The sequence below is a fragment of the Podarcis cretensis genome, assembly GCF_951804945.1.
Source record: "Podarcis cretensis genome assembly, chromosome: 16".
Classification (NCBI taxonomy): Eukaryota; Metazoa; Chordata; class Lepidosauria; order Squamata; family Lacertidae; genus Podarcis; species Podarcis cretensis.
In genome coordinates this window covers 40249867-40271577 of record NC_137186.1, presented here as the reverse complement: position 1 = coordinate 40271577, position 21711 = coordinate 40249867, and the positions used below count along the sequence as shown (strand labels likewise).

Genomic DNA, 21711 nt, shown 5'->3' with positions numbered 1-21711 from the left:
ATTATAGTAAAGAAATGTAGAAATATCCCAAGCATCTGGTCACCCAGATAGCAAGACAGTTTGCTGAAACATGTCTTCAGTTCAGCGCAGAGCATATGTCTAAATAATTGTTACCTAGGAATTGAACTACTTTTGTAGCCATTATTAGAATGGCTGCTATACCATGCTAAGCTCCATATGGCCCTAAATAGCTAATGAGAGAGTTGAGGCTGGAGACGTACCACTGCTCTTGAACAGGACCTCTCCAAAAGGCATTTAGTTGAACTCTTATTCTGCTGTTAAAGACTCAGTTCATCCTACTCAGCTATTCTAGATCTGTACTCCTGATGCCCTGCAATTATGGGATAGCAAGATGAGAAAATTTAATTCAGGACTGTAAAGGACAAAATATTCCTTTATATATGCCACATGGTGGCAAAAGCATGCATTTGGTCTCTCAGAATACTGCAAATTCAAAAGCACATTATCACTTTCCTTCTTTAAAAAAGTCAAGGCTAAGCTACCAAGAACTCTTTATAGTACACCAAAAATGAATAAGAGTTATTCACTTCTCTACCGCGTACACGCACGAGCACGCACACACACAAACAAACATACAAACCTGCTGACACCTAGAACTATGTACAGTTAAGCAGTTAAAGCGGGATCACAATTATGGTCCAGAAGACAGCCATCAAATGCTTCATGTATTAGCCTAAAAAGTGCACCAGGTGGGGCTCACACTTCCCCCTAGCTTAAGGGCAAAAAAATCAGAAGCAATGAAAAAGTGAAGAACTGTGGTCCACAGTGGAGAGGAAAATGGTTGCAAAAAAATTGACTGCTAACCCCATGCACCAGAAAGCAAGAATATTTTCTACGGTGCAATAATCAGGCTGACTAACTTCAAGATACTAGCAAATATATTGCAATAAAAACTTTCAAAGAGAGATAATTTCAACAGGTGTATGAAATAGTATCCTAGGCTGACAGGAGTGTATGTGCTTGTACACAAAGCTGTTACATTTGTAAACATTTTTATCTGTACCTATGCACACACATCTCTGCCAGCTTAGGACATGTGATGCATCTTATGTACTAGGAAAGCACAGGAAGAAGCATTCACATCACTAACAGCTGTCTTTGCCTCTGTAATGACACCAACCTCACACTACTGAGAAACTGCTTCAATTTAAAACAGTCAAGCAAACCAAAATACTTACATGGATCTGATGATAGAACACTTTTTGCTGGGCAACTATTTGTTCTTGGCATTGCTTCTCCACCAGCTGGAACAATCGCAGCCACCTGATCTATTAAATATGAATTAAAAGAAAAAAGATGAAAAACACATTTTCTTCCATTTTTGTTTTACATCTAGCATAGGAGAAGCAGACAATGAAATCTCTCATGCTGTCTAGGACTGTGTACGGAGCTATGGAAGCCCTGACAATCAGTGGTGTCTGCAACCCAGCCACTTCATGTGTAGGTTAACCGGGTCAGCCAAAATGGCCTTACAAGTCTAATTGGGCCTGTGGACTGGAGGTTCCCCAATTAAAAACAAACCATGGTTTAACGGTGAATATGCAGCATGCTATTGCATGCTGCTGAAAAATTCTCAGCCTATTCCTCCCTCTCTGCACTGCTAGGAAACAAGTTAGAGTCTGGCTTGTTGAGAAGTTCAAACCTTGGCTAACGGTTTGTTTCTCCCTAAGTAAATTACCGGTAGAAGCGACAAGTTGAGAACAGACCTTGAGTTCTCCATCAGCTGAGAGATAGAGAGTGCTGCTGATTGAACAAGAGGGAAACTTAAAATTGAAAGAATATGATGAAATAAAAGAACATCTACAAAGCTGGCTGCATCATAGACAATTAAAGGATATATTTAAGGATGATAATAAAAAAAGGCTTCTCATATTCAGTTTCCAAATTCCAAAAGGAAGTGATAGAAGAAAACACAAAATTATTGAAAAAGGCATATAATATTCTCTTGGAATGGGAAACAAAGTATGAAGAAGTAAAATCGGTAATGATCAAATGGGTGCAAGATATAGGCCATAACAGGATACAGGACTGGATAAAATTGTGAAAAGTAAATTTGAAATTTACATATTGCATATTATTGAGAGAGAATTATATGAAAATGATGTATATATGGTATATATCACTGGTTAAATTGGCAAAAATGTATAAAAATGAAAAGAAAGAGTGCTGGAGGTGTGAAGCAGAAGGCATGTTTTATCATATGTGGTGGGATTGTAAAAAGGTAAAAGCTTATTGGGAAATGATGAATTGAAGAAAATGTTGAAAATAACTTTTGTAAAAAAACCAGAAGCCTTCTATTTTAGGCCAAGATATACCGAAATAAAAGAGGACTTTATTTATGTATGCTACTACAGCAGTGAGAATGTTGATCGCACAGAATTGGAAGACTGGAGAAATACCAACTAAAGAACAATGGCAAGAGAAGTTGATGAACTATGCAGAACTGGCAAAAATGACAGACAGATTAAGAGAAAAAGACAATGGTGACTTTGAAAAAGAATGGGAACCATTTATATTGTACTTGCAGAAACAAAGAAAGTCTATAGACTTGATGGCAGGATTTAAATAAACATTCACATTGTTAGTATTAGAAAATGTGTAGAAGATAGAGAAATAATATGGTGCATTCATTGTTATTTTTATGTTTTTAGGTTTGATGTTTTTGTATAAATATGTTATTAGTAGCCTTTTCTTTTAAGAGGCAGCAAAGTGGGTAAAAAGAGAAACAAACCAGAAGCAGAAGTTGGGGGAAGCCTAGGAGGGGAGAGAGGAAGGAATGCATAGTAAATGTTATGAATAAATGATGTGTAATGAATGAAAAAGAAAAATGAATAAATTTTTTAAAAAGGAAAAAAAGAGGGGGGGAAAGGAGAACAGACCTTGAGTGTGTTTGGAGGGGAAAACTTCAAGCATTGGACATCACAACAAGCTAGAGTCTGGCTTATTTCCTGGGAGTGCAACGGCAGGGGCAGGGGTTTTGAGCAGTGTGCACTAGCATGCTTTGCGTTCACATTAAAACTTATTTTTTTAAAAAAACTATGCTTTAATGTGAGATTCATACCAGTCCTGGAGATTGTGTAATTAATAGAATTATATACTTCCCCCCTACAATCACAGTATACACTCTTACAATTTTTCATAACACGATGCTTTTGTAAGATTTCTTTTAATGTTTAAATATTCTTGATCACTGAGAAAAAACGTTACTTACCTCACAGTTTTTCAATAGTTCTGAGTCACTATTCCGTTGAGCGTTTTGCATGAAGGAAGACAGAGGACCAACATCACAATGTATTACTGGAGGGATGGTTTTCCCTGAGAAACTGGAGATGTCATTTGGGTTTGAGAAGGGACTGCTGGCGCTGAGGAAAAAAAAAGTGAATTATTTATTACGCCAAATGCCAGACAAAGCCGTCTCTATAGTATTATGCTAGCAGCATAGCTGCTTTGTGCTGAAAACAAAAAAGAACAGACCACAGGAAACACCTACAAAGAGGTAAAGAATTTCCCAACCTTGACAAGAAAGTTGTCAAATAACTGTCTGATCAATGCGAATGAGTGTATAGCACTCAAAATGTACAATTACTATACTATTAATATCCAATCGTGTGGCTTCATTAGCAAACTAGTCTTTAGTGAGACCAGTGTGGTTCAGACATAACTAGGGACACACACATTCCAATGAAATTCATGAGACAGAGCTACTTAAGAAGATCTCTTCCCATTGAGTTTTCCCTCACACACCGCTCCAATTCTTCACAGCAGAAAATATAGGGCAGATCTCTGTACCTAAACTAACCTCCTTGGAAAGGGCATCTAAGACAAATTATGGTGACAAGAGATGTGAGTTCTAGGCCTTACTGACCAATTTAAGAATTGACAAATTACCAGGCCTGGATAGCATCCACTTGAGTGTTCTTAAAGAACTCAAATATAAAACTGATGATCTTTTAACAAAAATATGCAACTTGCCTCCAAGATCAGCCTCCATACCAAAAGACGTTTTTCTTGATGACTGACACATACGATATTTTTCCGAGTATAAATATGCCCCCATGCATAAGACGACCCCTACTTTTTTGAACCCAAAATTAAGAAATCAGTATTTTAAACATCAAACAGAACTTTGATATTTAATAAAATATTCAAAGTTGTTAAGCCGAGCACACGGGACAGACAGTTCCACCCTGAGGCCCAGGTACGCCCAGTGGCACCCCCACTCCCGCCTAGCTACACAACTGAGGACCGGTATATTTACTACCGTATATTTAAACATCAGCAGTGGCAGTAATGGTTAGCTGAGGTGCATGCATTGGTTGGCAGAAGTGGTTTAGTGAAATGACTGGTTGTTCCAGCAGCTTCTTCACGGCAGCCACAGGAAGGTAAGTGGTGCTTTTTTAAACTCCTGTGCATTCATCATCTGTTCATTTTTGACTAATTTCTTAAACAAAAAATCATCTTATACATAGAAAAATATATTAAGTTGCACTGAGTGTTGCACTTTTTGCTGAAATGACTGTTTATGCTAGAGTGCCTTTCTACTCTATTTGAAAAAAAATCAGCCCATCACATTTACCTGTTATTACTGACATCACAGCCAACAGAGTTCTGATCATCTCTCGTATTGGTGTCTACAGAAGCAGCCTCTTGATCAATTTTCACCAAGTCCAGGTTTTCCATATCTCATGCTTGCAAAGCATGTGGTTATCCTTTCAAAAAGAAAAAGAAAAATACATGACACACCCACTTCAAAAAGAAGGAAGGAAAAGAAGGTACATTAACATTCAGTGTTCAAAATCATGGCAACTATTTACCAGTCCAACTTCATTAAGGTGCTTTCAGAATCTAGGCTTGAAACTAGCATCTTCAAAGCTTCAGAAATCAAGTTGTTACTTGGCTGAATCCAAACAATTGTTCCACATTTTCCTACACACGCCAGTCAAAACTGAGTAGTTGATTGTTTTCATCAAAAAAAGTGACTTCAGCAATTCAGCTGAAAATTCCCATGTCATAGATGAAGCTAAGAAACAGTTCTAAAAAGTCCCCTAAAACAGTTAATTACTCTATTTTGATTTGAGCCTCATCCACTCTTCCTACTACACCACATGCACATCAACACCTGCTATATGCTCATGACCAGTCAACATCTCCTGGGAAAATCATTTATTTAAACAAACGTTTTCTAAGCACAATAAAACAATTCTACCCATCATGGATATCCACAACATTCTAACCAAATTCCCTGTCACTTCCGTCAATCTACCAATGTAGCTGAATACATGAATGCCACATCAACAACAAAGAAGAATCCTTAGAGGTTAAGACACCACATTGAGAAAGCAGGAATTAACCATTTTCCAGCACATAATGGCTGACCTACTTCTTCCCTTCCTCAATTCTGTGTGCATTAATTATTTGTGCTACATCCTCAGTTTCTCACCATACTGCAAACATAACATTTCCCTTCAAAAATCTAGCTAAACCAATGCAATGATAGTTGAACACAAGATTAGCCAAGAAATTAAACTATAAAAGCAAATCGTAAACTGGTTGCCAAATGTCTCCTAGGCCCACTTCAAGTTACTTGCACTGATTTTTAAAGCCCTAAACAACTGACTTTAACAATATGGGGTTATAGGCAGAAATTCAACAGGTTAAGCTTTCTCTAGTGGGGAAAAAGCTTTACTATTACTGTGCTCTCTGATTTTATGTTTTTGTCATACCCCCTAATCAGCAGCCATTTTGTGACTGGCACCAAGAGAACTCTTTCAAAAGTTGTGCACTGCATGTGCACTGGTCCAAAAAAGTTGGCAACCCTTGTATAAATATAAAGGTAAAGTTATGCCTCTTGCACAAAAAGTTTCAAAAGTCCTAACAAAGATTAGAAATGTAATATATAATACAACTGTTTATCAAATGCAATGCAAACAACAGGGTGATTGAAATGGATAAAAAGCTTCCTATCCCAATGAAGAAGGGGAGAAGAATGATAAATCACTCAGGTACAAACACCCCTTCTTATAAGAAATAACCACTTATGGCAAAGGAACCAGGTTACCAGCCAAAGAAATGATCACATCCCTACATTTTCTCTACCTAAGCCTTTGGCTTCTCCTCTAGCTACCATCCTTCTGTTTGTCTGCTCCTCCACTTATCCATTTTCTTTACTGCAAAATTTCCCTTCAAAAATCAACCCCAAACTCCAGCCACTTAGTCCACAGGATTAGGGACTAGTAACCAGCAGCCCCTTGAGCTGGATCTAGCTTCTCGAAGGGTCATGCCAGAAGGGATGCAGAGACACACACAAGGCAGTTGAAAAAAAACTTGAAAAAAATGTTTAAAAAACAAGTAAAGTAATAAACAATTATGACTGTCATATTTAATCAACTGATTGGTTAATTTAACTCATTTTTTAAAAACCTTAATTGATTAAATAGGTGCCCCCAATTCATTGGGCAAAATTTTTTATTAAAAAAACTTATTCTTAATATATGTGGTTATAAAAACTGCAAATGGCAAGTACTGTGGTGAAAGTGGCATTCTCTTTTCTCTCACACAGGAGGAATGCCTTTACAAAGATGCTATTTGCTATAACGCCTGCAGCATTTAAAATCAAAGCAAGTATGCTTACTAGTTCAGAAATAAATTCACACACCTCCAAATTTAAAATTAGATGATTCAGTAAACTAAAACTCTAAAGACTGGGTTCCAGCCCTACAAATCTGTGCCATTCATGATTACTTGGAAATAAGCCAATGCATTATTCCAGCATGGTTCTAATGTGAGGTCAATTTAATAGAAAAATGGAGAAAAAGGGGATGGAGAAAGCAAAAGAACCACCAGATTCAGAGCCCTGCCAGTCTTGCATGAGTCAGAGAAGCTGGACAGAAAACAGAAGAAACTCAGAAGAAAGTCCTAATAAGTGCAATGGGACTTAGGGCTGCAACCTTAGTTCTGAACAAAGCAGTTAGGATCAGGTACAAGTAATTCTCTCATATGTGTTGTTTCCATCTGTTTAATTTACACTAAGATTTAACTGTCATTCTTTCACCGTCTTCCAGATTTCCTAGCTATCACCTACCATCACATCCAGTTGGCGAAGGGGTTAGGATATCACTAAGACTGATGGGAATCACACTGAAATATCCAGTTAGTGATTAAGCTTGCTGGGTGACCTTGGGCTAGTCACTCTCTTAGCCTAACTTACCTCACGGGGTTGTTGAAAGGATAAAATGGAGTGGGGGAAACTTGTATGTTGCCTTGAGCTCCTTGGAGAAAAATGGAATAGAAATGTAATTAATAAATAATAAAATAAATTTGTGGTAAGCACTGGCATAAGAGGGGGAGGACAGTGGTGCTTTGCCTTCACTTATTTACCTGCAAAAGATACATGGAAAGACTTAGCAGACTGAAGTTAGACAAAGTTGTTTTTCTTCCATCATGCCAACAGCAAAATCTTTACCTGCTTAATTTCTACCAGTGAGAAAGCTGTTGAAGGCATATGAGCAGAGCCGATTTTCTAAAAGTGGCTTGAGTGTATAACAGCAGTTAAAAATTGAGCCCGCAATCCAATTCATACTGATTTGGGAGCAAATTCCATTGAATTCAGAGCAGCTAACTTCTGAATCAACCATCAAACTGCACAAATGGAAGAAAGGTCCCTGCTCAAACTTCCCCTCAGTCATTACAAAGAAATGGCCGTAGGTCACAGATTCCCATTTACAATATGGAGAGAAAAGTATTGATCTTCTTTATAAGGTAGTTGCGGCTTCCAGTGCTTTTCTTCTTGGAAAAAAAAGGTGCTGGTACTGCGTACAATTTACCTCCAGGGAAAAAAGCAGTGGAGTGGACTCTATATGTTAAACTACGTCTCATCATCCCTGACCACTGGCTATGCTGGCTGGGGCTGATAAAAACTAAAGTTCAATAAAAATATTTTAGGCCCCCCCAAGTCCCCCACTCCTATTGCATAGGTTAAGATACAATCTACAGGAAGTGCTCTGAAAAATCTAAAGCAGTTAAAGTATTATTAAACATGCTCCTTTAACATTCCTGCAGTATCAGTACTTTCCTTCAATCCTTATTTTTTTATCCTTATTGTATTTATTGATCCAGTGCATTTCAGACCCTACTGATCCTTCAATAAATGCATTTTTAAGGACGACGCTGTTTTTTTGCTTCCACTTCCCCCTTTCTGTCTTTAAATCAATTTTTTAAAAGAACGCATGTCCCTACTCACAAAGTTCATTGTTTTTAACTATCACAGCACATCACATTTGAGGCATTTTATAATTACTGCTGCTTCCATCTTATCTTGCCCTTTTCCCTCTAATGGCTCTAATGCAAGCAACTTATATTGAATATGTATATACTGCCATCCACATACAGGACACCGTAGAAAGAACAGTCATCACTATTTCCTACCCCAAAAGGCCTTATCATATAAAAATAGATATCAGAAGCAAAAGGGGGAAGGCAGTGGGAAAGGGAAGCAGGGACCAACAGAAGAATAAATGATCGTTTCACTTATTACTGTATACAGTACATACTTTCGGCTTAGTTACAACATAGCATATAGGGATGATCTTGCATAAGATAAAGAACTAGAAAGCATGAAAACAAAAACAATAGGAGCATTTAAAAAGGTGTTGTATTTTATTTTTGTTTTTAAGTTTGTAATCATTCATCTTGTTTTTATTATTGCTTGCAAGCCGCTCTGAGCCCGGCCTTGGCTGGGGAGGGCGGGGTATAAATAAAAAAATATTATTATTATTATTATTAAAAAGCAACCTTCCTCTCCATCTACACTATATTATATTATTATTATTACTGTGTTATTATTATTATTAAACTCACATATCCTCTCATCAAAGAGCTCAGGAGTTGAATCCCGCCCCCTTTTCCCGTCAAGTTGTTTATTTCCCCTTCGACCCTCCTCTCCAGAACCCTGCGAGGCAGGCAGTGCTGAGGCAGCAACTGGCTCCAACTGACCCAGCGCGAGTCGGAGGCTGAGCCGAGAGAGGACTCGAACCCGCGCCGCCTCGCTCTTCCTATTACACGCGCGCGCCCCCTCGCCCCGAGGCTTCCGCCAGACCCACTTCGCGAAGATCTCCCACTTCTGCAGCCCAACCTTCCTGCGTCCTGATTGGCTGGCTCTGGAATGTTGACGAGCGAGGCCAGGCGTTGATTGGCTAGCTGGAGCGCCGCTCTGCAGCCCGAGGGCTCGTCCGAAGGCCCTGGCCAAACCCGCCCCCGTCAAAAGGCCAACAGCCGTTATATTCCAGAAACATCCGGTCGCTTACCTGCATTTCGAATCGCTGGCCTAGTCGGGGGGCGGGGGGAGAAAAACAGCGGCTCCCGCGTTTCTTCCTTCCCCCACCTCAGAGAGAGAGAGAGAGACGTCAGGCTGTAAACAACGGCGACCGCGGCGGGCTCCTTCCCCTCGACCCCCTCCCCTCAGGGTTGGCGGTTGAGATTCGAAGCTTTTTCAAAGCAGACGCAAGAGGCTCGCGAGGCGGCTTCACCCGGGCGGTTATTGGCTGCTCCGAGCCGCGCGCCGGGGTGGGACGCGGGATGCGATTGGCTACCCAACAACGGGGGCGGGAGCGGAGGGGCGTGGAATGGGAGCTTCGCTGCCATTGGGTGGTGCGGGCAGCGGGCTGGCGCAGCTCGGCTGACTCCAGGCTACGCTAGCGCGGTGGCAAGGGGAAAGGCCCGTCGCGTAACGGGTCGTGCTCTGTGATTGGCTTTCCTTCATGGAGTGGCGGGCGGGGGCGCTCTCTTTCTCTCCCTCGGAGTCAGTGAAGTAAATACACGGCGGCGCATGCGCAGACAGGCTGGGGCCTTCTTCTCTCAGGCGAGCTGACCCGTCCCGCAGTAGGTAAGAGGCGTTGTTGTTGTTTGGTCATGTCCGACTCTTCGTGACCCCCTGGACCAGAGAACGCCAGGCCCTCCTGTCCTCCACTGCCTCCCTCATGCTGGTAACCTCGAAAACACTATCCAACCATCTCGTCCTCTGTCGCCCCCTTCTCCTTGTGCCCTCCATCTTTCCCAACATCAGGGTCTTCTCCAGGGAGTCTTCTCTTCTCATGCGGTGGCCAAAGTACTGGAGCCTCAGCTTCACTATCTGTCCTTCCAGTGAGCACTCAGGGCTGATTTCCTTCAGAATGGAGAGGTTTGATCTTCTTGCAGTCCATGGGACTCTCAAGAGTCTCCTCCAGCACCAGAATTCAAAAGCATCCATTCTTCGGCGATCAGCCTTCTTTATGGTCCAGCTCTCACTTCCATACATCACTACTGGGAAAACCATAGCTTTAACCATACAGACCTTTGTTGGCAAGGTGATGTCTCTGCTTTTTAAGATGCTGTCTAGGTTTGCCATCGCCTTTCTCCCAAGAAGCAGGCGTCTTTTAATTTCGTGGCTGCTGTCACCATCTGCAGTGATCATGGAGCCCAAGAAAGTAAAATCTCTCACTGCCTCCATTTCTTCCCCTTCTATTTGCCAGGAGGTGATGGGACCAGTGGCCATGATCTTCGTTTTCTTGATGTTGAGCTTCAGACCATATTTTGCGCTCTCCTCTTTCACCCTCATTAAGAGGTTCTTTAATTCCTCCTCACTTTCTGCCATCAAGGTTGTGTCATCTGCATATCTGAGGTTGTTGATATTTCTTCCGGCAATCTTAATTCCGGCTTGGGATTCATCCAGCCCAGCCTTTCGCGTGATGAATTCTGCATATAAGGTAAATAAGCAGGGAGACAATATACAGCCTTACCGTACTCCTTTCCCAATTTTGAACCAATCAGTTGTTCCATATCCAGTTCTAACTGTAGCTTCTTGTCCCACATAGAGATTTCTCAGGAGACAGATGAGGTGATCAGGCACTCCCATTTCTTTAAGAACTTGCCATAGTTTGCTGTGGTCGACATAGTCAAAGGCTTTTGCATAGTCAATGAAGCAGAAGTAGAAGTCTTTCTGGAACTCTCTAGCCTTCTCCATAATCCAGTGCATGTTTGCAATTTGGTCTCTGGTTCCTCTGCCTCTTCTAAATCCAGCTTGCACTTCTGGGAGTTCTCGGTCCACATACTGCTTGAGCCTGCCTTGTAGAATTGCTAGTGTGTGAAATGAGTGCAGTTGTGAGGTAGTTGGAGCATTCTTTGGCACTGCCCTTCTTTGGGATTGGGATGTAGACTGATCTTCTCCAATCCTCTGGCCACTGCTGAGTTTTCCAAACTTGCTGGCATATTGAGTGTAGTATCTTAACAGCATCATCCTTTTAAATTTTAAATAGTTCAGCTGGAATACCATCACTTCCACTGGCCTTGTTATTAGCAGTGCTTTCTAAGGCCCATTTGACTTCACTCTCCAGGATGTCTGGCTCAAGGTCAGCAACCACACTATCTGGGGTGTATGAGACATCCATATCTTTCTGGTATAATTCCTCTGTGTATTCTTGCCACCTCTTCTTGATGTCTTCTGCTTCTGTTAGGTCCTTACCACTTTTGTCCTTTATTATGGTAATCTTTGTACGAAATGTTCCTTTCACTTCTCCGATTTTCTTGAACAGATCTCTGGTTCTTCCCATTCTGTTGTTTTTCTCTATATCTTTGCATTGCTCATTTAAGAAGGCCTTCTTGTCTCTCCTTGCTATTTTTTTGGAAATCTGCATTCAATTTCCTGTATCTTTCACTATCTCCCTCGCATTTTGCTTGCCTTCTCTCTCCCGCTAATTGTAAGGCCTCATTGGACAGCTACTTTGCTTTCTTGCATTTCCTTTTCATTGGAATGGTTTTCGTTGCTGCCTCCTGTATAATGTTGCGAGCCTCCATCCATAGTTCTTCAGGCACTCTGTCCACCAAATCTAACTCCTTAAACCTGTTCCTCACTTCCACTGTGTATTCATAAGGGATTTGACTTAGATTGTATCTTACCGGCCCAGTGGTTTTTCCTACTTTCTTCTGTTTAAGCTTGAATTTTGCTATAAGAAGCTGATGATCTGAGCCACAGTCCGCTCCAGGTCTTGTTTTTGCTGAGTGTATAGAGCTTCTCCATCTTTGGCTGCAGAGAATATAATCAATCTGATTTCGATGCTGCCCATCTGGTGATGTCCATGTGTAGAGTCGTCTCTTGTGTTGTTGGAAAAGAGTGTTTGTGATGACCAGCTTGTTCTCTTGGCAAAACTCTATTAGCCTTTGCCCTGCTTCATTTTCTCCAAGGCCAAACTTGCCAGTTGTTCATTTTATCTCTTGACTCCCTACTTTAGCATTCCAATCCCCTATAATGAGAAGAACATCCTTCTTTGGTGTCAATTCTATAAGGTGTTGTAAGTCTTCATAGAATTGGTCAATTTCAGTTTCTTCAGCACCAGTGGTTGGTGCATAAACTTGATTACTGTGATGTTAAAAGGTCTGCCTTGGATTCGTATCGAGATCATTCTATCATTTTTGAGATTGCATCCCAATACAGCTTTTGCCACTCTTTTGTTGACTATGAGGGCCACTCCATTTCTTTTACGGGATTCTTGCCCACAGTAGTAGATATGATGGTCATCTGAACTGAATTCGCCCATTCCCATCCATTTTAGTTCACTGATGCCCAGGATGTCAATATTTATTTTTGCCATCTCGTTTTTGACCACATCCAACTTACCAAGGTTCATGGTTCTTACATTCCAGGTTCCAATGCAATATTTTTCTTTACAGCATTGAACTTTCCTTTCGCTTCCAGGCATATCCGCAACTGAGCGTCCTTTCGGCTTGGCCCAGCTGCTTCATCAGCTCTGAATCTACTTGTACGTGTCCTCCACTCTTCCTCAGTAGCACGTTGGACGCCTTCCACCCTGAGGGGCTCATCTTCCAGCGTCATAACTTTTATATGCCTTTTGTCTTTGTCCATGGAGTTTTCTTGGCAGGGATACTGGAGTGGCTTGCCGGTTCCTGCTCCAGGTGGATCACGTTTGGTCAAAACTCTCCACTATGACCTGTCCATCTTGGGTGGCCCTGCACGGCATAACTCATAGCTTCTCCGAGTTATTCAAGCCCCTTCGCCACGGCAAGGCAATGATCCATGAAGGGGAAGAGCGTTAGCGGAGCGCTTTTCTGCTTTTCCTCCAGCCTAGGTGAAAGTGCAACGGGCAGGGTTCCCGGTCCCCACCTCGGCCATCGATTGAGAGGCCTTTCACTCAGTTGCAGAAGAAATCCAGGAGTCCTGCGCCCCCGCCCCCAAACCTCCCCTCCCCTACAAAACCGGAATCCAGCAGCCCTTCCCCAAGGAGGACCCAGGAGCCCGAACCTTAGGCATGTATTTTTTGCATTTATAGCCCACCCTTTTGTACTTGGAGCTCAACGAGACGAGCACATAATTCTTCCCGCCTTCCTTTAATCACCACAACAAGCCTGTGAGGTAGGTCAGCGACTGGCCCAAGATCATTCCGGGAGCTTCATGCTTGAGGGGGGGTTTGAAGTTGGGTCTGTGAGGTCCTCGTCTGACACACCAGCCCAGACTTTCTCGATCTTGGGTACCCAGATGTTGTTGGGCTACAATTCCCATCATCCCTAATGAGAAGGGTCAGCAGTCTGGAATGATGGGAGTTGTAGTCCAACCACGTCTGGGGACCAGAGATTGAGAAAGTCTGCTCCAACCACTGCGCCCCCTGGCTCTCAAACTTCTCACCCCTCCAAAAAAAGACCCCTCGCTTTCTGTGCCCAGCACCATCGAGGAGCCTTTCCTCCACAGTGCATCATTTGTAAAGCCCAGGACCCAGCACTCTTTCTCCCTCTTCCCACCCTCATCTCCAAAACGAAGAGCTTTTCTGTTCTTCCCGCAAAAACTACAAAGTCAATGAATCCTCTTCCCCTGCAATCACCTTTAAGCCCCAGGAGTACTGACTGCCTCCCAGCCCACAAAAACAGGAGTCCTACCCTGTCTCTTGTGTGTCAAGGGTGGAATATAGAAGTTCTGCTGCATCCTCACCTCAGATGTGGAGCTGGGATTGCAACCCAGAGTCTTGCTGCCCAAGTACATCCAGAGCCAAGAATGGAGCCCAGGAGTCTTCTTGTTGCACCTACAGCATGTAGCCTGGAGTCTTCCACTTATAAAACAGAGGCAGGAACATGACAGGCAGGGTGCCTGTTGCCTTTTGACTTAGAAACCAAACCCTTAAAATTGACAGCTGCCTTAGATTTGCACCATGGAAACCATGTCACCAGGACATCAAGGGAGACTGGGAGCAATTGGGCTACTAGTGCAGCATTAGGCTGGAAGGGTCAACAGACAAGTTTGTATTTTCCCCTGGCAGCTGCCCAGCTGCTTGCAGAGCCCAGACACAAAAGTATAACCCAGAAAACCCAGACACAAAAGTATAGCAACATCTACTCACTCTTGCCATGATGAATGGTGGCCAACCTGTGTTTAATCTAGCATTTGGTTGCAATGCCTTGCAGTCTTCCTAGGAGGTCCTACAGAGGAAATCCTGATACAGCCTTTTCCCCTGGCAACTGATGTGGCCAGCAGTGGATTGTGACTTCAGCACAGAGTGAATTGGGGTGGGTGGATGGGAAGATGAGCAGTGGGGAACGTGACTTCAAAGCAGCGTACTTCATTTCAAACAAAATGCTTGAGGGGGTATGTTTTGTTCATTGCTTCATTTTTTATTTTATTTTTAATTGTTTAAATTGGCATCAGAAATGCATCATCATCTGGAAGACCGCATTTCTTGAACAGAGAAGCTGGAGTTTTGTGGCTGGTGGACACATTCTGTTCTATGATGGTGTTGCTCTGGAATGGAGCCTTCAAATTGGAAATGCTCTGCTGGTATCTTGGGGGCAGGAGAGAGCAGAATATCATTAACAGATGCTGGCATCAGTGAAACCTTAGAAGGGAGGTGTACTTTAACGTTTTTTGTTTTTTAATTGCCTTCTTAAACTGGAAGGTACGGTATATATTTATTTAAAAAACTCAGTACCATTATTTATCAAATCTCATTATTCCATTGTTTGACTTCAGTAACCTATTTTGGCTGCTGCTGCTGCTTCTTTTTAAAAAAGCTGAATCAACTATATTCCATTTTTGGCTAAGCTTTTCTTTCTTCCACCCACTACTTATTTCTTGGCAGTATCCTGGAATTCAGTTTAAAGTTACTGGGATTACTTGCCCTATTAATTTAATACTGTGGATGGTAAGAGGAGGAAGAAACCTGCACTATGTATTTAAATTTCCAAATGCACTGAGAAATGAAAAAGCAATATGATCTCCTGCCCTCTCTCCTTTCAGTTCTTGTTATCTACTCCCTCACCTGCCTGTCACATTATTTATTACAGTTGACATGGGAGGGACTGGACAACAGAATAAGAACATAAGAGGAGCCTGTTGGATCAGGCCAGTGCCCCATCTAATTCACCATCTCACAGTGACAAACCCACATGCAGGACCTAAGCACAAGAAGACTTCCCTCCTGCAGTATTCAGCTTGTATAGGTAGCCTTTGCCATCATAGCGCTTTTCAGATGTTACAGACTACAATCACTACCTGGCTCAGTCTAATGGGAGTTGTAGTCCAAGACATCTGGATAGTAGAGCTGTAAGGCATTGTTTTCTATTTCACCCTTTATTCATTGCAAGCAGCGCTGTTTCTGTTGCACTGCAGCTTATCTTCCACCAAAACCCACATTCTTCATCTTGCTGTCCACTGTAGCAAAATTACATAACTTAAGTAACTGATGATGTAAGTTACATATCCATGCAAATGGAGAGGGGAGTAATCAGTTGCATATTGTTTGTATAGTCAAAGCAACAACAACAGTGAATAATATTCACTGGATTGATTTGTGTGCTGGATGGGGCAAATGATTGGCAACTCCTGTTTCCATTTCTTTTTGGTCAGAATTCTCCAGCATCCCCTGTGAAAGGTACTGTGCTAGCAAAGGTTGGGGTAGGGGAAGGATTTGGTGGAAGAAAAAGGGTTGAATCTGTTTTCACTGCATTGTCAGGGAACATAAAGTTACTTCGTAGACCAAGTTGCAGCCTGGCAGTCCTAAGGAAGAGCAAAGAGCTGCTTTATTCCCGTTGCCTGATCACTTTCTTTGAAAACTGTTTTATTACTTTTGCCAAATCCAGACATATTTAAGCTGGAAACTCAAAAGGCATATATTTAGAATCATTTTAGCAAAATGAAGCGCCTGTTTGCCCACAGACCAGTTCAGGGTTAAGCATTCCAGGGCAGTGCCATCATGGAACATGTGACCAGCAGCTGCAGCATGACCTCCTACTTATCTGTATAATCAGTGCTCTTCTGGGTGAAGATGTGTTTTCCACTTCTGACTATTGCTTGGAATTTGTCCAGACAAATCAGTAGTGATATTGGTGATTTCTATAGCCCTGTAATTTTATAATAATTACAATTCTGGTTTTGCAAGGAAGCATTTACTTCCTCCCCTATCTCTTGGTTTCTGGTGCCACCAAGTGAGCATTTTGGCTCATTGAAAATATTTGGTTTTTCTGTACCCTTTGGAATAGCAATTGCTAAGGGGTACTGTGAGCAGAAACCTGTTTGGTCTTCCTCTACAGAAATGGAAGTCCTTTCAGTTTGTGTTTTTAATTTAAGCAAATAAATGATTTACAATTGGTCCAATATACATAAAACAGAGTTGGATAAATCGCTCAAATAAAGCAAAAGGTTCCTAATAATGTGTGTGTAGCAGCATTATCTTGACCCCGAAGCCTTTCAATTTGATCATGTGAAGATTGGAGTACCTGTGGATAAATACTTCCAAGGCCACATTCCACAATTTGTGTGCTGGCACAGTGGCCAGGTGAGTGTTCAGATGTGGCAGGTGTTAGAATCAGGCTGTTAGTCTTGCTCCCTTAATCATAGAGTGGCTTTGTTCTCAGAAAAAGAGACATCAAGCTGGAAAGGTTAATTGCCACTTGTCTGAGTAACAGAAAAAGACCATGGCCAGTTTTTTTACTCCTCTCTTTTTTTCCATGAAAAGATTAACTTCAGCCAGAAGTTGGAAAAGCACCCTGTACTGTTTAGTAGCAAGATGATATTTCAGTTTGGGGACTGGGAGAGGGAGAGAGTTCAGGGGTGGAGAAGGCTCAAAGGAAGGATAGCAACTATATCCCAGCCCTACCCACATCATATGAGATGTTGGTGTTGTGTGGTGTCATGGGTGGGATTAAATTATCAGACAGGATATCATTTCTTTTGACAGTTAAGTCCTCTCCTCTACCCTGGAATGTAATGTGAAGTCAGCAGAGTCAATGAAAACAGACAGCTTGTATTCCACACTGCAGTGGTGTAGTCTGAGAAAAGAAAAATGGGTCCCATCCTCCACCACCAAAAGCACAGCACCATAAAGTGCATGTGTACAAAAGGCTGTGGCTGAATAGTAAGCAACTGCTTTGTGCCCTCATGGTCACAGGGTCAATCCCTGGCAGCTTCAGATAGGGCTGGGCAAGAACCCTGCCTGAAATCATGGAGAGCCTCTGCCAGTCAGTGAAGACAGTACTGAGCTAGATAGACCAATGGTCTCACTCAGTATAATGCTGCTTCTTATGTTCCACTGAATGTTAGGGCCAGATATACTGACAGTTACTTATGAGTATTTTCTTGGCTTCTCTCCTATTGTTTAAATTAGGAGTCCTCATCTCCAGAGTTTTCTATGCCTCCCTCAAGTTTACCGCTCTTGACAAACACATTGAATGGACTAAGTGGTTTCCCTCTGGCATCAAGGCTTTGGTGGAAGTCGCGTTTTTTAATGCCTTGGTGGCCCAGACCGTTGCTCCTTGAAGTGGGAAAGAAGAGCTTCAGAGACCTCCTTCCTCTACATGAGGCTGACCTAGAAGAGCAGTTTGTCCGTGGCTCTGGACCCGGAGGCCAAGCAACCAATAAAACCAGTAACTGTGTGGTCCTGAAACATCTTCCTTCAGGAATTGTAGTCAAGGTGAGTTGCTTGACTTTGCTCCACGTCTGCTTCTGTGGCAAGTTTCACTAGTTTTCTGCTTCACGTAATAGTGTTTAGTACAACAGAGGTTTGTAAAAAGCTTGTCCACTGGAGTGAGAGTTGTGTTCAGGTGATCAGCCAGGAAGCTTTCATACCACGAAAAACTATATACTGTTGGATAGGCATATGGGCCAATAAGGCTGAGGTGTGCGTTCTTCACATTCCTGAGAAGCCCCATGTGTAGCATCCAGGTCACATCAGCTAGAATGGGTAGAGCAGGGATAACTAACATGGTGCCCTCCATACATTTTGGACAACAATTCCATTTTCATAAAATTTGTGTATCACTTGATTGTAGAAATAACCTCAAAGCAGTCTTCCCTGACAGTGATGTTGCAGCGATCCTGGGAAATGTAATCCAAAACATCTGGTGAGCACCATGTTGGCTATCTCCAGTCAGATTCATGAGAAAAGCCGTTTTGGGAGTCTAATCCAAAGGAATTGTCAGCATGTGGTGCATCCACCAAGAGTCTATAGGTAGCTCTTGAAATCATGTTTCTGTGAGGTAGGAAACAGATGACAAAGGCACCTTTCAACAGGCGGAGACTGAACTGCCATTTCATCAGTAGAGTAGGGGTGGGCAGTGTCAGGTTTTCAACACTGCAATGTATCACCAGGCAAACGTTGTGATCTGGTGGTACATCGCAATGTTCAAAACCCTGCTTCCTACCACAGCGCTACAAGATGGGGTGAAATCACTGAGGTGATTTCACCTGGGCACTTTGCCGCACCAGAGAGAAAATAGCTAAGCAGCCCCATCCTTTTCCAGCTTGCACTTGGGGGGCAGTGGCCACGTCACAATCCTAGCTTATTTTAATGGTTTGCATCTCCCCCACCGTCAGGAGCTGCCAAAAGTGCATAAACATGGAGAACAGTGAGGCTTGGTCCATTGTACTGCCTTTATGTCTCTAGCCCTTGCCTTTCCTTCCACTCATCTACAAGACTTCTGCCACCTTCCAGCATCCTACAGCCACATAGGGATGGCTCCATAAATCCTCTTTCAAGCTTCTAGAGTCCTTTTGTGCCTCTCTAGCCTTCTCATCTGCTTCCTTCTCTGAGAATTCTCTTTCCCAGACAAAGTAGTTCTGTATCACCAGGCCTGCAATAGCATTTCTAACTTTCAGGGTGGGGCTGGCTCCAATCCCCTAAGCAAATTATTTTTTCTCCCCGCCCTCCTTCTAGTGCCATCAGACAAGATCATTGGAGCAGAACCGTAAAAAAGCTAGAGAGATCCTCCAGGAGAAAGTCGATGTTTTCTACAAAGGTGAAACCAGTGATGTTGTTAAGGAGAAACAGGAATTTCAGAAGAAAAAGCAAGAGAAGAAGAGGCGAGCAAAAGAAAATCTTGAAAGGAAAAGGCACTTGAAAGAAATGCAAGCATTAGAGGATAAATAAACAGGATTGGGCAGTTGTGGGTTTTGGTCCAATTTGGTGTGCCTGGGAGGGGGACACTTGCCTGGTTGTGGTTTTTTAGAATTGTGAGAAAAACTGCTTGCAGTTCAGAGGCAAAAATGCAAGTGATGGTACACTGTGACGTTTGTAGATGTTCATCATTCCATCGTTTCAGATGGAAAAGAGCTTTTCTACCTTTGCGGTAACCAGCAATTGAGCCTACAAACCAACCTTGCCTCACTCTTAAGAAGTTACTGCATCAAACATGTTCCAGATGGAACCAGATGGATGCCCCTTGTTCTAAGGCAGGAGTAGGGAGACTTCCTGTCCACACTTTCAGGAATTGGTGCCCAGTTGCCTTTCGGTAATAACACATCAGTGGTTTTGTGGTTGCGGACAAGCAACGCTTAGCTGCAAGCCCTGCCCTATCCTCTGTCATCAGGTCATTACCCAAAATAGGCCATGCATGTGCTGGCCACTCTACTCTGCAGCCATGAAGCAGCGGGTGTGGCGTGTTCCCAGCATTGTGTCAGCATTCGGCACAAGGCATGCAAAATGAGAACTGCACGATGCCCAAGCAGAGCCATAAAACTAGAACAGCATGGCATGCAGTGGAGTGGCAAAGCCACCAAGTATGTGGTGTCTAACCCTGTGTTCTTCAACCTTGAGTTCTCAGGTGTATGTGTGTTGGGAGCCCCCGTTTTCCCATCATCCCCAGCCATCTTAGCCAGTGATCAGGGATGATGGAAGTTGTAGTTCAACAACAGCTGAGAACCCAAGGTTGAAAAAGAGTGGCCTAGCCCAGGATTAGCTGGATCTCTTACTTTGCCGCCTGCAGAATATAGCAGTGAGGCATTAATCTCAAGCACTACAGCAGGGATGGAGAACCTGTAATGCTCTAGTGGCCAGCGTGGTGTAGTGGTTAAGAGCGGTGGGCTCGTAATCTGGGGAACCGGGTTTGATTCCCCGCTCCTCCACATGCAGCTGCTGAGTGACCTTGGGCCAGTCACACTTCTCTGAAGTCTCTCAGCCCCACTCACCTCACAGAGTGTTTGTTGTGGGGGAGGAAGGGAAAGGAGAATGTGAGCCGCTTTGAGACTCCTTCGGGTAGTGATAAAGCAGGATATCAAATCCAAACTCCTCTTCTTCTTCTTCTTCTGGACTTCTTTTCCCATCAACCCCAATCATTGGCCTTGCTGGAAGAGGCTGAAGAGGGTTGGAGTCTGACAACATCTGGAAGGCCGTATGTGCCCTCCATAAATGTTCTGCTTTGCCTCAACAGTGCTGGAGTGGATGTCCAGTGGGTGGCAGAGACAAGGGAACAAGCAAGTATGGATGCTGAACTAAAACTAAAAACCTCAAGCTGAAAGTTGCTTTCAACCAAGGTGGAATGATGCTTCACTATAGGGACATGCTAGAACAGTGGTCCCTTTTTGTCAGCTGCTGCTGACCTTGAATCTCACTCTGGATAACTGATGTCCTAAACACAGCAGAGAACAGAGCAGCAACTCCCTTTCCTGGCAAATGGTGGTGGCACTTTATGGGGCCAGTGGAACCCTCCAAGGCAAGGATGTGGCCCTCCATATTTTGTTGGGCTCCAATCAGCCCTGTTCATCAAGGTCCAATGGAAAAGGGTGAAGGGAACTGTAGTCCCTTCACCCTTTTAGCTGTAGCTGGAGTGTCCCCAATTTTCCACCTCTGCTCTATATAATGTATAAGGAAAGCCAGTTCCGCTAAGGCTTCTCAGCTCAAGTGAAAGTGTCAAGGTGGCTTCTGCCCACTTCTTCCAGCATTCCTCAGAGTTTTTGGGTGGTTGCATACACTCTGGTCAGGTAGAGGTCGTCAGTCAGGAAGGTTGAACACCCACCAGCAGAAGCCTCCATCTCTTTAAAGCAACAGTTGACAATGCTGGAAAGTGGATTTGGAGGGAAACGGGAACCCATGAGTAGTACCGGCTGACCACCAACTATGTCATAGACCAGAGCTTTTCAATCTTTGCATGTTGGTGACAAACTTTTTAGACATGCATATTTCGCAACAGGGTAATTCACTTTTACTAGCAAACTGACAGCCAAACCAACCCCTTATAAGAGCATTTGTGCAACACACCTACACTTTGCAGCCAACACACTAACGTGTTGTGACACAGTTTGGAAAGCTCTTTTATAGACCAATGAAGTTCACTGAGCTCAATGGGTCTGTGTGATGTCACTGGATATTGCATGTTCAGAATGGTGTAAGGGGTAATTCCCCCATCATGCTTGCTTACCTTATTTTTATCCTTTATGCTTCCACATCA

General features: G+C 43.0%; 2 protein-coding genes across 11 annotated transcripts in view; one reads left to right on the top strand and one right to left on the bottom strand.

Moving 5' to 3' along the window:
* The window catches only part of MPHOSPH9 (M-phase phosphoprotein 9), a 45703-nt gene extending 31195 nt beyond the window's left edge, over positions 1-14508 (bottom strand). For 2 of the 8 annotated variants that reach the window (XM_079956480.1, XM_079956486.1), the window contains exons 1-5: positions 9324-9603; positions 7229-7289; positions 4598-4730; positions 3233-3383; positions 1200-1289 (exon numbers count right to left, since the gene is read on the bottom strand). In XM_079956480.1, coding sequence (XP_079812606.1) covers positions 1200-1289; positions 3233-3383; positions 4598-4701 — 345 coding nt within the window. In that variant the 5' untranslated portion in view covers positions 4702-4730; positions 7229-7289; positions 9324-9603. Of the gene's footprint in view, positions 1-1199; positions 1290-3232; positions 3384-4597; positions 4731-7228; positions 7290-8877; positions 9097-9323; positions 9605-13990; positions 14109-14396 lie in introns of those variants that run through there. The other 6 variants (XM_079956483.1, XM_079956482.1, XM_079956487.1 and 3 more) reach the window with 6 other exon arrangements.
* On the top strand, positions 9778-19428 carry MTRFR (mitochondrial translation release factor in rescue). Of its 3 annotated transcripts, none has more exons than XM_079957270.1 (3): positions 9778-9901; positions 17655-17960; positions 19203-19428. In XM_079957270.1, the coding sequence occupies exons 2-3, from the start codon at positions 17679-17681 to the stop codon at positions 19413-19415; spliced, it is 495 nt and encodes a 164-aa protein (XP_079813396.1). In that variant the 5' UTR covers positions 9778-9901; positions 17655-17678; the 3' UTR covers positions 19416-19428. The 3 variants fall into 3 exon arrangements, with proteins under 3 accessions (XP_079813396.1, XP_079813397.1, XP_079813395.1); XM_079957271.1 differs by lacking the exon at positions 9778-9901 and adding an exon at positions 13220-13420; XM_079957269.1 differs by lacking the exon at positions 9778-9901 and adding an exon at positions 14540-14641.
* Positions 19429-21711: the final 2283 nt, after the last annotated feature.

What these genes read in the sequence shown, in the direction of transcription:
- MTRFR (XM_079957269.1), top strand. Translation starts at nt 14,579, where the DNA reads ATGAGCAGTGGGGAACGTGACTTCAAAGCAGCGTACTTCATTTCAAAC. An exon ending in CAAACAAAATGCTTGAGGGG is followed by an intron (nt 14,642 to 17,654) that starts GTATGTTTTGTT and finishes TGTTTAAATTAG; the next exon opens with GAGTCCTCATCTCCAGAGTT. An exon ending in CTTCAGGAATTGTAGTCAAG is followed by an intron (nt 17,961 to 19,202) that starts GTGAGTTGCTTG and finishes CCCTCCTTCTAG; the next exon opens with TGCCATCAGACAAGATCATT.